General features: G+C 47.8%; 1 protein-coding gene across 3 annotated transcripts in view; it reads right to left on the bottom strand.

Moving 5' to 3' along the window:
• insyn1 (inhibitory synaptic factor 1) overlaps nt 1-4,476 on the bottom strand; it is a 34,065-nt gene extending 29,589 nt beyond the window's left edge. The window contains exons 1-2 of one of the 3 annotated variants that reach the window (XM_062471585.1): nt 4,135-4,476; nt 1,344-3,209 (exon numbers count right to left, since the gene is read on the bottom strand). In XM_062471585.1, coding sequence (XP_062327569.1) covers nt 1,344-1,487 — 144 coding nt within the window. In that variant the 5' untranslated portion in view covers nt 1,488-3,209; nt 4,135-4,476. Of the gene's footprint in view, nt 1-1,343; nt 3,210-3,469; nt 3,631-3,759; nt 4,095-4,134 lie in introns of those variants that run through there. The other 2 variants (XM_062471587.1, XM_062471586.1) reach the window with 2 other exon arrangements.
• Between the last annotated feature and the right edge of the window lie 10,498 nt (nt 4,477-14,974).

Here is a 14,974-nt window from a genome sequence, read left to right as displayed (position 1 = left end):
CCCTCCCTGGCTGTGGGCTACAACTGATCAGATGTAAGCTCGTAGTTAATAACTAGAGGGGTGGAGATAAGATGTGGGGGGATGGTGTCAGATCTGTACTCTTCAGTGAGGGAGAGAGAAAGGACATCCTCTGGAGGGAAGGGTTTAATTAGAGCACTCTCCTCCTCTCTCTTTCTCTTTCTCTCTCTCACTCTCTCTCTCTCTCTCTCTCTCTCTCTCTCTCTCTCTCTCTCTCTCTCTCTCTCTCTCTCTCTCTCTCTCTCTGTGTCTCTCTCTCTCTCTCTCTCTCTCTCTCTGTGTCTCTGTGAGGAGCTATGCAAGAGGAGCTCACAGTGATGGCACTGCAGGGGGGAGATCTATCTGTGACTCTGATGGGGTCAGGATGGCTTTGTATTCACACACACATACGCTTAGTTACACATTCTCCCACACATACACACACACAAACACTTAGATGCACAGACATGCTCTCACAAACAAACCCTTGACACATTGCGTCCCCCAAAACTCCCTGTACGGCACATAGAGGAACACACTGTTTCTTAGGCACACAATATCTTGCTTTGCTCCCCTCCCTTTGAAGCACGCACACACACACGTACGCACTCTCAAATCTTTTACCTCGCGTTACCATGACAGTTGTGAAAATACAGTAGGCATCCAGCTGATAATGAAGTGGTTACATAACTATTGCAGTGCCAAGTCCTCAGTCTTGCCTCAGCCCACCTCTGGGTTTCAGCCCAGATTGGCTCTGCCTCTTTAGCAGCCTGTGGAACTTGTCTATGAAGCCACCCCAGCGGATGGTGTCACAGTATACACCTGAATGACACTTGTGTTCCCCAGTGACACCCTTGCCTTTGACTGGAAGCAGGACGACGGGGCTGATCACAGATTCAGAAAGCATCTCGCGTTCTCCGCTGGCCCGTGCATCAAAGCCAAAGGGATCTCGTCTCAGTTCGAATTGGAAATCAAAGTAGCCCCCCCCCTCACCCCCACACACGACCACACGCACAGCAAAAAATACGTTTTACCCTTCATCCAGAGCAGACTCTGTTAAGGAGTACTCTCGCCTTTTGCCATGCCTCCCCCCCCCCCCCCCCCCCGACCCTCCAAATCCCACCCCCGTGCACACCACCTCCCCAGCCCACCCTCATCTTCACCACCGACCTCACCCTCCCGCCCCCAATACCCCCACCCCTCCCCCATGCTCACCACCACCCGCCCCCAATCCACCCCATCCCACCCCCATCTCCCCCCCTCCCTAGCTTCCTCCTCCACCCCCCATCCCCAGCCCCCAACCCCAGGCCGGCAGAGTGACGCATGCAACCCCCCCCAAGCCTCACCTCCCGGAGTTCCTTGGCCACATCCTTGAGCTCTTTGAGAATGCCTTCCAGTTGGTTGATCACCATCTTCATGTGGCTGCGGATGCGTTCTCTGGGGCTGGGCGTCTCAGAGGTGTCCCGGGCCTGAGCTCTGGTGAGGGACATCCTTCACAGGGCGACGTGGGGCCAGCGGCCGGCGGGCTGAGGGCTTGGGGGAGCCGAGTCGGGGTCCATGTCTCTGGCCGCAAGGAGCCTCAGTGCTACTTATCCGAACAAGGGCCCCGGCCAGGCAGGGAGACCTCAACATTTTAAAAGCACCCGGGCAGCCAAAAGACCTTCCCTGGGCCGCAGGCTTGCCCCCGGCTCACCCTCCGACAGCCATGCCCTCTGGTCGAACGTACCAAGAATGCGGTGGAACGAAACATGGAAGGGAAAAATATCGTGTTAAATCCACAGAGCGGCAGGAGAAGAAAAAAAACAAGAAACCGTGAGATAAATCGGTGTGAAAAACTCTTATGTAACAGTGTCGAGGCCGGAGAGCCCACTCATCGTGTGTGTCGGTGGATACGTTTGGGTCGGTCTCTGAGGAGTTGGATTTGGATCGGCTTCCTATTCAGGATCCTCTCTTTGAATTCCACTTCCCCTTTCCAAGCGACGCACGCGGTACTGCACAGTGACTTTTAACCTTTTAGTCGTGCCTTGTGTGTATTGTACATAACAAAAAATCCTAAGAGAGTCAACCTTCGCAGTCAACGGTTCATATCGAGCACTGCTGCGGAGCAGGACATCCAAGCATGATAGAAAAATACAACTCCAGCAGTATCTCAATTTTTAATCGGCCTTGCTCTACATTATCGGTTGCCAGCAAGTACGAGCTTCGCCTTATACATGTCGTCCCTCAGAGGGGTTTTTGTTTTTAGGGAGGAGAACACAAATCCTGTTTCAAAACAAGAGATACTCCAGTGTCCTGTGCCACTGACTTTTTTATTTATTCTCTCTGATGAGAAGGAAGAAGAAAGACTAATCTTTGAAGGAGCCCACATCAAAAGGACTTCAGCATACATCCGTTTCCCCCTATGCAGACGATGACCGAAACATGTCCTTCATTGCTGTCCGCGAGGAGGAAGGTGGGAGGAGTGAGGGGAGTCTGCGTGCGTGTGCTTGTTTGCCTGGGAGAGAGAGTGTGTGTGTGTGTGTGTGTGTGTGGACGCCGTCCAATCTCCACAGCGGGGCTTATTCCAGGTGGCAGGGGAGGGAGAATCAACTGATTTCTAAGCGAGCCGCATGTGACTCATGATAAGAATTTGCTGAGGAGGAATGACAAATCAACATGGTGGTGATGAGTCGGTGGAGTGGAGAGGAGGCAGAAGGCCGAGACCTTCCCTTGGCGCTAAGACAACTGGCGTGTCCTTGGTGTCCATGCAGCGCTCCTCTTCATGCTTGCTCCTGATCGCCGGTCCAGTCTGCAGGGCTGTTTCCCCCCCCTCCCTAAAAAAGAAAAAATAGGAAAAAACCCAGGGCAGAAACAGGCACGACTCTCGTTTCTCTCAGTTGTTGCTAAGGGAATCCAGTCTTCCTGCTCGTGTTGATTGATTCATTATTGCACTTCTTATCTGTGCGGTGTACGATTCCCTTTCTGGATAGTTTAAAAAACAGACAGCCCTGCGCTCTCCAGGAGGAGGAGATAAATCCCATGAGCGGGTCCCAGGGGAAGGCTTCTGCTCAGGCTGGGTAAGAGAGAGACACACGCTGAATCCTTGAGGACACTACTGCCAGAGGGCAAGTCGGCCAATCACACATGACACCTGGAGGATCGGCGTGGAGAGCAGTCCATTTTTTTTCGTTCTGTCTCTCGCTCGCTCTCTCTTCTCTCTAGGCTCAGTGGCACTGCAAATAGAGCACAACAGCGATAGAGCGAGGAAAGGAGAGAGAAAGAGAGAGAGAAGGAGAGAGAGAAGGAGAGAGAGAAGGAGAGAGAGAAAAAAAGACAGAGAGACAGGAATTAACTGCGGTGCTGGAACTTGACGGTTTTTGAGCTGCTGTGAAAATGCATTTCTAGTCTCAGCAGGACTTGCTCCACCTCTCCTCGTTAACACACACACACACACACACACACCTCTGTCCCTCACACACACACACACACTCACCTTTTCCTTTACATTATGTTGCTGTGTCCGGGGCTGAGCACTGCCCGCACGCACATCAGGCTCATCCAAAGGACACATATCCTGCTAATTCTTCAGCAGACTCAATCCTGCTACCAATACGCACACACTGACACCCTATTCCTCTCTCTCTCTCTCTCTCTCTCTCTCTCTCTCTCTCTTTCTCTGCCACATACTCACCCATGCACACTGCCACACACTCCTCTCTCTCTCTCTCTCTCTCTCTTTTTGTCTCTCTCTCTCTTTCTCACCGCCTTCCCCCTTTCACTTACTGTCTTGTCAGGGGAGACAGCTTCAGTCAGAGGGTGATTTCATTCACTAGCCGTGGAAGAGCAGAAGGAGGGAATGTGGGGGATGGAGGGATGTGGAGGTGAAAGAAAAGGATGAGGCAGAAGGGTAGGTGGGCGGCAGGAATGGCCCTGATAACACAGTGAGACAGCGGAGAGAGAGAGAGAGAGAAGCAGCAGGAGGAGGAGGAGGAGGAGGAGGAGGAGGGTAGGTGGAATACAGGACCAGGCATGAGGAGGGGAGGGGATCCTGATGATGATAATGTGGAGGCTGAGGCTGTCTCTCCCTGGCTGCGACGGTCGCTCCAGTGCCTGGGCTGTGGGGGAGAAAAAGCCGACCTGCCGGCAGGCGCCACCAACCTGGGCTGCAGAGCTGAGATACTGCACGCGGAGCTGTGGAGAAGAGCTGTATCGCTGTCCAACCAAGGAGGCTCCTGCCAGTCTCTCTTCTCTCTCTCTTCTCTCTCTCTTCTCTCTCTCTCTCACTCTCACTCTCTCTCTCGCGCCTTCTTCTCTCTCTCTCCCTTGCACGCACGCTCTCTCTCTTCACGCTCTCTGTCCCTGTCTCTCGGCCCCTGCGCCCTGGAGTGTCCTCGCTGACTGCCGGATGAAGGGAGGCTGATGCCAGAGTTTATCATGAGGCTCAGGCTCCTGCCAGCAACACTCTGCCGCTCTGCTCCTCTCCGCTCTGCCGTGGGGAGGGAGGGGCCTGCCGCTTTAAAGGCACAGCGCTACAGACACAGCTCCAGCTCAGTCCCCTGTGCCTGGAAACACACACTCCCTCCATAGCTCTCTATCTGTCCTTTACTCTCCCGACCCCTCTCTCTCTCTCTCTCTCTCTCTCTCTCTCTCTCTCCCTCTCCCTCTCCTTATTTTCTTTATTTATTTTTTTCACCCTCACCTCTCTCCCTTTCGTCTGGGTGAGGTTTTCCTCCCCTGACCCCCCCCCCCCCCCACCCCGTCACAAGGGACGGGGTGTCCAAAAAAGCTTCTCTGTTGCATCATTACCATAGAGGCAGGTTGGGGTTGATGACCTCATCTGGGAGTGTGAGGCAGGGAGGGCCAGCCCGCCTTGTTTCTTCCTGCTCCTCAGGATGTTTTTAACACACCATGCAGCATAACCCTTCCAGAGGCAATTATCCTAATATGATTTTAGGCTTAAAAGCAGGTCCTGTGCTGCATGACTTTTTAGCAATTCATAATGACGTATTTCTGGGAAAGGATGAAGGTTTCCGGTGGGTTTTAGTGCATAAACGCATGAAATAGCCTGAAGCAGTGTGCATTCTTTAGCATAATTGTTGAGTGAGAAGCAGTGTGGAGTCAGGTCGGGCAGACCGTGCGTGTCGATGAGCCTGGTGTGAGGACCTCTGTGGTTTCAACTGCCAGGATCTCACAGCCCAAACCGGCTCTCTCTCAGGCTAATTGGAGAAATTCTGCTGGAGATATATCCCTTTGTGTATTTTCTTTGATTAATAAAATATCGAGTTTGCCTTAGAGAAACATCAGTAAGATAGATTCAGGCCTATGGTCCACAGAAGTGGTATGGATTTCTAGATGTACATTATATTTGATGTACCTGAGATGTGTGGTATGTTAAGCAGTGGCGAAAATCAACTTTGGGGGGGACAATTATATGACATTTTCTCAAGAGCAATTTCTGAGGGGGACACCAAAATGACTTCTGTAACACAGCCTACATTGTAATATGTTAACCTTTTCATGTTCCTGCCTGAAAACGCCTAAACAGCATACCCAAAGTAAATTGGAAGCTGTTCTTGAACCATTTGGAGTACATGCATGTAAATGATCTCTTTTGAAAGCTGACACTCTGAAGTTATGTCCCTGTTGTCAGGACCCCTGTCAGTCCTTCTAGTGTTGAGTAATAGAAGCTTGAACACAAGGAAAGTGAAAATTTCTATTTCCGCCTTGATTTTGTTTTGAAAACAGAGGCCTGAAGAGGCCTAGAGGTGGTAGGTATTATCTGGAAGACTAAATTGGACCACAGGTTGAAGCCTTACCCAATTCAAATCAAAAGTCAAACATAATACCACAATATATTCATATTTGACACATGTTTTTATAAGAATACATCCAGGAATTTTCTAAAAGGGTCTTTTGGAGACTCCAAAATGAAAAAGCTCCTATTGGGTCGAACAAGGTGTCAATCAAAAGGGGAGGGTTCAACGGACATTTTGATACCTTCATTTTGTAAATACTCCGTTGCTAACCGGAGAAAATAACACTTTTATGTGAACAAGTTGTTTCTTCCGTCGGCTAACTTGCATAATGAAACAAAGGATAATGGATATTCATGAACGTAAAACATTGTATTTGGACGAATTACTTTACATGGTTAGATACTTTGAACCCTTGGGACTTACGCAGATCAAGTTTTGATGGCATGATTTGCACACCTGGACCTATTTGAACAACTTAGGGTGAGTACAACTTTTTTCTTTGGCATTGTTGAAGGAATGTTCACCGGAAAAAGACGTTGACTTTGCTTGCTATTGCGACTTGATCTTGAATTGGTTTATTTCAATGGAAGCACAAGAATCGTAGCTTTCCAACGATGTATAACATGTGTAGCGTCTAAAAAATATATTTGTTAGAATTTAGTGCGTCGTAACTGAGGGAGGGGGAGGCAGCATTTTTGTCTCGCGGGCGAAACAGGAGCGTAAACAGGTTTTAAATGTATATTGAGGAACCATAATTAATACTCCTGGATAATTTATAGTTAGTAACTGAAGGGTTGTCTCAACTTGTTCAAATGTAGTTATAGTAGTTTCTTATCAGTCAAGTATGAATGCAGGTGTGCAGTTTATGTTATTACAATGGGCATGGTGCAGTCTCATCTAAAATAATCTCAATTGAACCATCATAAAAAGTCGGGGGAACTCGCGAAACCATTTCTCTTGAAATGTCAACACTTTGTTGGCAAGAGTCTGCGGTTCTATAAATTGTGGGTGTGGCTGATATGGTTCTGTGCCACCACTGAGGTAACTAGACAGTGCTGTGCCAGTGTGTGTCTCCTATACTGGTGCTGCTGGCATAAAGGTTGACCTCCGGTCCTGCCATGGCTGTGACATCTGTTTCCATCTTTTGACAATGCCAAATGGAATAGGTGCTAGCTAATGTTTGGTCCATCGGTTTGTTTGCTAGCTATGCAAATGCATCTAGCTTAGTGTGTGTGAACCCTGCCAACATAGTGAAATCCCTATGGTGCGATTAACTGGATTAATTTCACGTTAGCTACGTGCATTTCAGATGGTAGACACTCAAGTCACCTTGTTAGATAAGGAACACAACTACTGCATTGCTAGCTTCTCTCAGTCACTGACTCTAATTCAAACAGTTGGTGATGTTACTTAGCTAGCTACCTAACATAGTGATCAATGCAGGGAAAATGGTGACAGTTATGAATGTTTTATTGTATTGGGTGGTAGAAATAAATTGTCAAACCAATCCTTTTTTACAACTACTTACTGGACATCAGCCACCATCACACTGAAACAGATACTGTCCGATTTTCACACACGCACCTGCATCACTGCTGTGGGCTGGGGCTGTGGATCAAACCATGTGGGACCAAGGGCAGGGTTCGCAATCTTTTTAAACTAAAAAAAGCGCCATTGTGTCCATTCATTGCATATTATCAATGTTATTGAAATTACATAGTTATGTTTACAGTGATTTATTGGGGGGGACAAATCATTTTCCCAGGATTGGGGGGGTTGTGTCCCCCCTGTCCCCCCCGGGATTTCCGCCCATGATGTTAAGTGTTTGTGTGTTGGTGTGTGTGCATATGTGTGTTGGTGTGTGTGCATGCATGGGCCTGACTTTGATCCAAGACAAGATTATTCCAACAAGCATCTCTCTAAAAATAAAGGTGTTGTTGAACATGCATCTCACTAGATGCGTTAACTGTTTCTTTTAACTGTTGCCATCACTCCTTAAGATACTACCCACCGTCATATTTTATGCATAATTTTATTAGATTATTTGAAATTTACAGGGCTGTTCATACATTATCAGTCTGCAAAATGACCCAATGTGTAAGTACATGCTCGCTTGGGGTAAAGATGGTACCCAGTCAAAAAAACATTCATTTGTAGGGAATTGCAGCATTTCCCCCTGTAATAATATTTATCTTTAATGGTCAGGTCATCCTGACTAGTGGCTTTTACTAGCAAATTGGAGGGAGTCCAGAAAGATTATTGGTTCCTCCTAATATTTCGTCTTAGGATTTATTGTGCCCAACCGTTTATGGTGAAGTTTTATAGAACGTTATATTTTTCTAGTGGGATAAACACACACTCACACACATACAAGCACACACACACACACTTAGGTGTGTACAGTACTAAGCCGTGTTCCTTAAGTGAAAGTCTCTCTCAATATCTACTTGAAGCGATAGACTCAGACCTGCATTTGACTGTCTCTGCTTACCGGACACTGAGATATCATTCTCTACTAATTCAATATCAGGAGGATCCTTGTTTTTGTAGAAAGAATTGACATTTTTGGGCTGAATTCCCTCCTGCTGCCGTGTGTGTGTGTGTGTGTGTGTGTGTCTCCATAGGCCTTCGCCTGGCTAGGGAAGAGAGTAGGATTTATATTTTCTAATAAACCTGAGAGAGGTGAGTACCAAAGATCAATACAGGTACTCTATCCTCCTCCTCCCCCACAATCCTCTCACACACAGGAAGATGGTGAACAAGGATGTACTTCAGCACAGACCCACATCCTCAATGATTTGCTCCAATAAATCATATTAGTAATATTTCCATGAAGACCATAGGAATGTTAACAAGAAGACAACGTGTATTTTAAAAATCCCACAACAGTATGGTGCAATTGCAGTGTTATTAATTGATTTTTCACACTGCAGTCCCCCTCCTCTCCACTGTGTGGCACTGTTGTGTAGTTGTGACGTGATGCTTTTGGGGCTCTGATTCGGTCGTGAGGAAAATGGTGAGCTGACCACATTTAAAGAGTGGGAAGCCTTCAGAAAAGTTGCATAATGTGTATATTTAGGATATTAACTCAAATATTTATAGTTACATGATACAAAAACTGTATTCATATGCCAACAACATGATGGCAGTTTTTGGAAAGAGAGTCTTCTCACTTCCACATGCAGAATCATATGCCCAACTCCCTGAAGTAATGAATAAAATAACAATAAGCTAGTTTGTGTAAACAGCCTTCCAGGAGTGTAGTGTGTTCAGCACAATCAATGTTCAGAAGACACATCATTTATTACAAGGCCTACAATGACTAGGAGGTAAATATTGTTCTATATTCCAGCAGTATCACACAAGTTGTTTGCAAAGACCTAAGACTCACCATTGATTTGTTCATCTTGGATTAAAGCATAATTGTGTTTAGTCTACCCCATTAGTTTTGCTTCCAAAGTTGCCACTAGAAGTTTTGCAACTCTTCAGTTGGGTTTATTTGTTATTTTCCTGGTCCCTTGGAAGAGAGAGGTGCACCTGCCAGCCATGCTTGGCCGGATTCATGACCTGTTTATGCTGGTTTACACTTTATTCCAGACCTCCCGCACTGGAGAACACAAGCCCAAAGGCCGAGACATTCCTACAATCACACCCCACCCTCTTTCTCACTGACCTTTTGGTATTTGGCTGGTTGTGTGTGTGTGTGTACGTACGTGTGCGTGCGTGAGTGTGTGCGTGAGTTTGTTGGTTTGAGGCAGATGAACAACCATGATATACACTCACAGAGTAAAACAGAGACCTATGGATCACTGCTGAAGCGAAAAAGGGCTCCAACTCCAGGCTTGTCTCCATTCTTTTCAGGCCGGTTAAAAATGGAACCACAGGCAAACTTTTGCCCATGTTTCTCACTGGCGTAGAGGTGACTTTAGTGGGCAGGTTGGGACAAACCAGCCCACTAAATTATTATGTTAGCATTAGCATTGACCGGGCTGTGTCTTATTATGTTAGCATTAGCATTGACCGTGTCTTTGTCACTCTTTATATCCTGTCCTCCTCTTCTCTCTTTTTTTATCTGGACTTTTCTTCTCTCTGTCTCTGTATGCCCTCTCAGTTTTCTAGTGAGATGCTAAGTAGCCGTCCCCCTTTAACCCTGCCTTTTTCCCAGAAGCCAGAGTACCTTTGGTGAACCTTTTGCCAGGAGCTATAAACAAGTGTAATAGAATTGCGGAGGGGTTAGCAGAGATAGCCGACCGCGCGGCTCACATCACCCATAGCTCCCCGGTAGAGTGCTAACAAGCCTAGCAGCCTCATTGTGCATTCACAGGGAGTCGCACAAATGTGGGTCATCTGTGCTACCGCTATATCTTCGTCCTCTCTCTCTCTTCTTTTCTCTCTCTTCTTTTCTCTCTCTCGCTCTCTCTTTCTTTCTGTTTTGCTCCCACCTCTTTCAGAAACACCTGTTCCCTTCTCCCACATGGGTATTATCACTGTTGACTATGCTGGCGCTAATGGTGCTTTGGAATGGACCTGGTTGGGGCAGAGATGACTTTAAAAGACAAAAATGACTATGTTGCCTTGGGTAAAAAAAAGAAAAAAAGAAAAGCTGTTTACGAGCAAATAGACTACAACATATTTAACCCTTGTGTTATCTTCGGGTCATTCTGACCCATCAGTCATTGTGACCCACCGTCGTATTGCGACAGATTTACCGCATACAAAGACAAAGTGAAGCATTTTCTTTTAACCGTTGGGCTGTCTCAGACCCCCCACATTGCAAAGGTTAAAAGAAAATTATTTTAATTTGTTTTTGTATTGGGTAAAATTGGGTAAACACAACGATGGTTCGTTATGAACCTTTGGGTCATGTGACCCGAAGGCAGCACGAGGGTTAAGGAAACCTTGATGATGTGCTAAACGGCTGAAAATTGCCATCCACCTATGGTAAAACAGTAGTTTCAGAGCTGTTAGGCTTTGCATATAGGCCTAGCATTTCCTCTGCACAGTACATGAGAGTTATTGTTGTCTTAGTAACTTGCTTCAGACAAGATGAAAGTAAATTATATGTATTTTTCACTTACTGTAGAACTGAGTGGCAAGCACCAAGCTCCTTTGTTGATGACCTTATAGTTGAGCAAGTGTCGCTGTTAAAAAGGTATAATCTACGTGTCAATCAGACAATGAGACTGTTCATGTAATTGGGGCAAGATTCTGTGAATCTTCGGAAATCATCGGAAAAGCTGTCAGTCCACACAAAAGCTATGAAGGTATGCATATAAATGAGCATATTACTATTCTTTATGTATTCATGGCCTTGTACGTAGTCATTACTGGCATTTTGTGGCAGGATCCCGTTCCCTGAAACTCTTCTAAATCACAATCAGTAGGCTATTTTAAAACGGCACCCTATTGTATGAGCCTGTAAGGATATCAATCTTGCTTTAATCATATAGAAAACCGTCAGCCTTCCCTACGTCGTTAATAGATTCCTGCAGCAAACCCAACGTGGCCTTCAGGTGCTGCCTAATGATGTATTTTTTGTTGTTGTAATTCCTCAAGAGGAGTCATTACCCGATGCAGATATTCCCGGGGTTTGAAGTGGTAGGTGTGTCCTGATGGCCTGCGTGGAGATAACAGCACATGGAGGAAAGGCGCAGCTAAAACGTGCCGTTAAAAGGACGAATATGCATATGGTCTGTCACCCGTAAGGCTAAATTATGCAGCCGGGCCCTGAAGTCGACTGCTGCCCTTGTTTCCATTACCGAGGGCTGTTGCCATGGTGCAGTGGTCCCGGGATTGGTGTGTTGTATGTGCGTGGGTGTAGGGAGTGTGTGTTTGTGTGTGGGGAGGGCAGGGGGGGGGGGGGGACTCGGGGGGTTGCTGTGGGGCACACTGGGGTGTGAAGTCACCCCTCCAGGTAGGGGGGGTTCTTGAGCAGTCAGCATGTAGGCATTTTGAAGGTGGTTGGAGGCTTCAGCCTCGTCAGGTTTGGTGATGTTCAGCTCAGATCAAGGCTCGGAATCAACATGGCCCCGTCTTCCCGGGGACTGTTGTGTATTTATTCACGTTGAAATTCAGACATTGATTTGAGCCCCACAACTGTATGGATGCACAAGAATTTACATATTGGGACAGGTGAAGTTGAGTTTGGGACGGTTCATTTTGCACTTCGGGACGGTACTGGGACAGGTGAGGAAAAAAGTTAGTTGCGAGCCCTGGCTCAGATGTTGCCACATCCTATAATAAGTTTCAGGCCCGGAGAGAGAAGCTAGAGGAGGGTATGTGCTGTGCTGGGGTTTTGGGTCATACCGAGGCCTCCATTTTCCTGCCGTGGTCCCTGCACCCATCCCTGCCCCACCATCAGGCAGACAGAGTGCCTGGGCTCCTGCCTCAGTCATTGACTCATCACAGCCTCTCAACATGTGTCAGCCTCGCCAGCGTCCTCCATCTGTCTCCCTGGAGCCAGCCAGCCATGTCCGTCCCGGGGAGCCTCGAACGGCCAGAAAAAGTCATTCCCCAAGACAAAGTACATTATGCCATGGAGCCATTCCCCTTGAAAATGAGAACTTCATTTGGGGGCCAGGGCAGTTTAACAGGCTCACCCAGCTCAAGTGTCACACAGGCAGGGAGAACATGGCCGTGGCTTTGAAGCAGTAGAGCTGCATAGCTGTAGATAAAGAAAGGAGATTTGTCATTCTCACCCGTTGCTGACATGAGGTTTGGCTCCCTAAAGAAACTAATTTAATACACACACACACATATATATATACACACTGGCATAGACACAGACACTAGCCAAAGGACACACAAGAATGCACAACTGCATGCTAGCACACACACTCAGTGTCTCAGGCTAAGGCATTGACACACAGATACAGCAGATGAAACATACATTACACACACAGGCATGTCCTGATAAACAGATAACAAGACAACAGATGAGGGTTCCGTTCTCCTGCTGCACCAGAGCTTAGCGATCAAGGCTGTAAAATATCTAAATGCCCGAAATCAGACATTAATGCCTCCACGGTGGTAATGGAACCGTAAATAATTGTGCCTGTGATGTGGAGACTAGGACAGGAGCCTGGGCAAGTCTGGCAGGCCGGCTGAATGGCACTTAGCAAGCACTAGGGATGGCACTGGCTCCGTATCTAATGGTCAGAAGGAACATAGGATAGGGGATTGGAGACATTGGGGGAGAAAAGGATGAAGGGATGGGGGGGGTATGAGGGTAGGAGGTAGAAGGCATGGAGGGATGGAGAGAAGAGGGGTGGAATGGTTGAGGGTTGAAGGCATGGAGGGATGGAGCGATAGTGGGATGGAGGGATGCAAGGATATGGTCTGTGTGGCCCGATAAGAGAGAGCTCTCCACCACCCCTCCACATCGACTTCCTCCTTTCCTGTTCCTTTCAGCCTCTCACACAGCCTCTCAGACAGCCTCTCAGACAGCCTCTCACACAGCCTCTCACACAGCCTCTCACACAGCCTCTCAGACAGCCTCTCACACAGCCTCTCACACAGCCTCTCAGACAGCCTCTCACACAGCCTCTCACACAGCCTCTCACACAGCCTCTCAGACAGCCTCTCACACAGCCTCTCAGAGGATGACGTTAGCGCTGTTGTTGTGGCTGAGCATGGAGCTGAAGAGGATACACCTGATCCTACTGAGCATGCAACGCAGTGCCTAAATGTACTGTTTTCTCACACACGCACGCACACGCACACACGCGTGTGCACATCAACACATGCAACAAAACAACAACCCGCTGTAGTTTCAATGTATCCCCTTCTCCTTCAGAAGGCGTCCTTGTTGTTGCTAAGGGTGGGTTTGTTTTGTCGTTTCATTTGACGGTTATGTAAGTAAAGCAGGCTCAGGGTTTTTGGTGAACTTTTCACATCCCTGGCTCTCCGCATTATGGATTACAGCAAAGACCGAGAGAGAATATGAATGTCTATTCCGCGCTCTGATTTTCAATAACCCCCTTTTTTCATGTCTTGGATCTCTTTCACCACTGCACATTGGTATTCTCCCACACAGAACAGCCCTGCTTTTGCGGAAAGGTGCCAAGAGAGCCCATGTAGGGCTGGATCTTGTCGTGTATGAGAAGGATTCTCAAGTTTTCACTGGTAGATTGTCGTTGGGTTTCTAAACTCCCTGGCAGCCTTGTGCCAGTGTCATCCTTGGGGGGCAATCCTTAGTGTGGTAAGCCTCATTCTGTTGTGATGCTGATGGTTCTCTGCAGTGAGAGATTAGGTTATGAGGAATCTTGCTGACACCCAGAGTAAAATCATTTTTCCTTACGTCTAATAATCCCAGAGTGGCGCTGTTTGTTATGTAACCCTCCAAATTTGTATGTGCTCTGCATTTATCAGAGGCCTTTCGCCTGCAGTGTTTAAAAGTGTTTTCAGTTCAAACTCAGAATAATGTAGCTTTGTCCCTGCTTGACCAGTATTTTTTGTGGAAATCTGTCAGGAATCTTTTTCCAACTGTGTGTGCATATGTATGTGTGAACCTCTGGGTGTGCAAGTCTCTGTGTGCTTGTGTGTGTGTGTGTGTGCATGATTGCGTTCTTGTGTGCGTGTATGTGTGTGAGCATCTTGAATTTATTCAGCGGAGAGGAGAGGAGCGAGAGTGCAACCGCATTCCATTATACATGGTGGCTGAAGGCTGCCTATGATGACTTGTAAATGTAGCAAGGCCACAGCAGGGAGGAATATCAATAGAGTGGAAAGGCAGACGCTCTGTGTGTCTGGAGCAGCACACTGCCACCCTCTCTGCAGCACCGGCAGACTGGGCTCCCCGTCAAGTCAACAGGGCTCTAACAGGGGGCCAGGCAGGGTGTCTGTCAGTGTCTGTCAGAGCCCCTTTCGTCCCCCACGCTGCTCACATACTGCCCTCCCCTCAGCCGTCTCCCTGACTCAGGCCTGATGGGAAGTGACAGCCCAGGACAGCCCAGTGCTCTGCCATAGCCCCGGAATTGAGTCACAAGGCACGCCACTGAGAACTCGCGGGCTGCCAACACGCACACACGCTCACACACAGGCACGCTCGCACATCCCACACACACACACACACACACACACACTCCAGACAGAAACATGTGCTGAGGACACACCGATTGGTACAGTCACACAAGGCAGAGGGGACTAGACCAGAACTTTGAACACGCCCTGGGGTCGCAGAGGCCCCCGCTGTGTACGTTTATCCACGGCTATGGTGCATATTTGCTTCCTGGCGCTATGAT

Source organism: Osmerus eperlanus, chromosome 10 (genome assembly GCF_963692335.1).
Source record: "Osmerus eperlanus chromosome 10, fOsmEpe2.1, whole genome shotgun sequence".
NCBI classification, from domain to species: Eukaryota; Metazoa; Chordata; class Actinopteri; order Osmeriformes; family Osmeridae; genus Osmerus; species Osmerus eperlanus.
The sequence above is the reverse complement of the archived record's forward strand: the minus strand, read 5'-3'. Positions and strand labels throughout refer to the sequence as shown.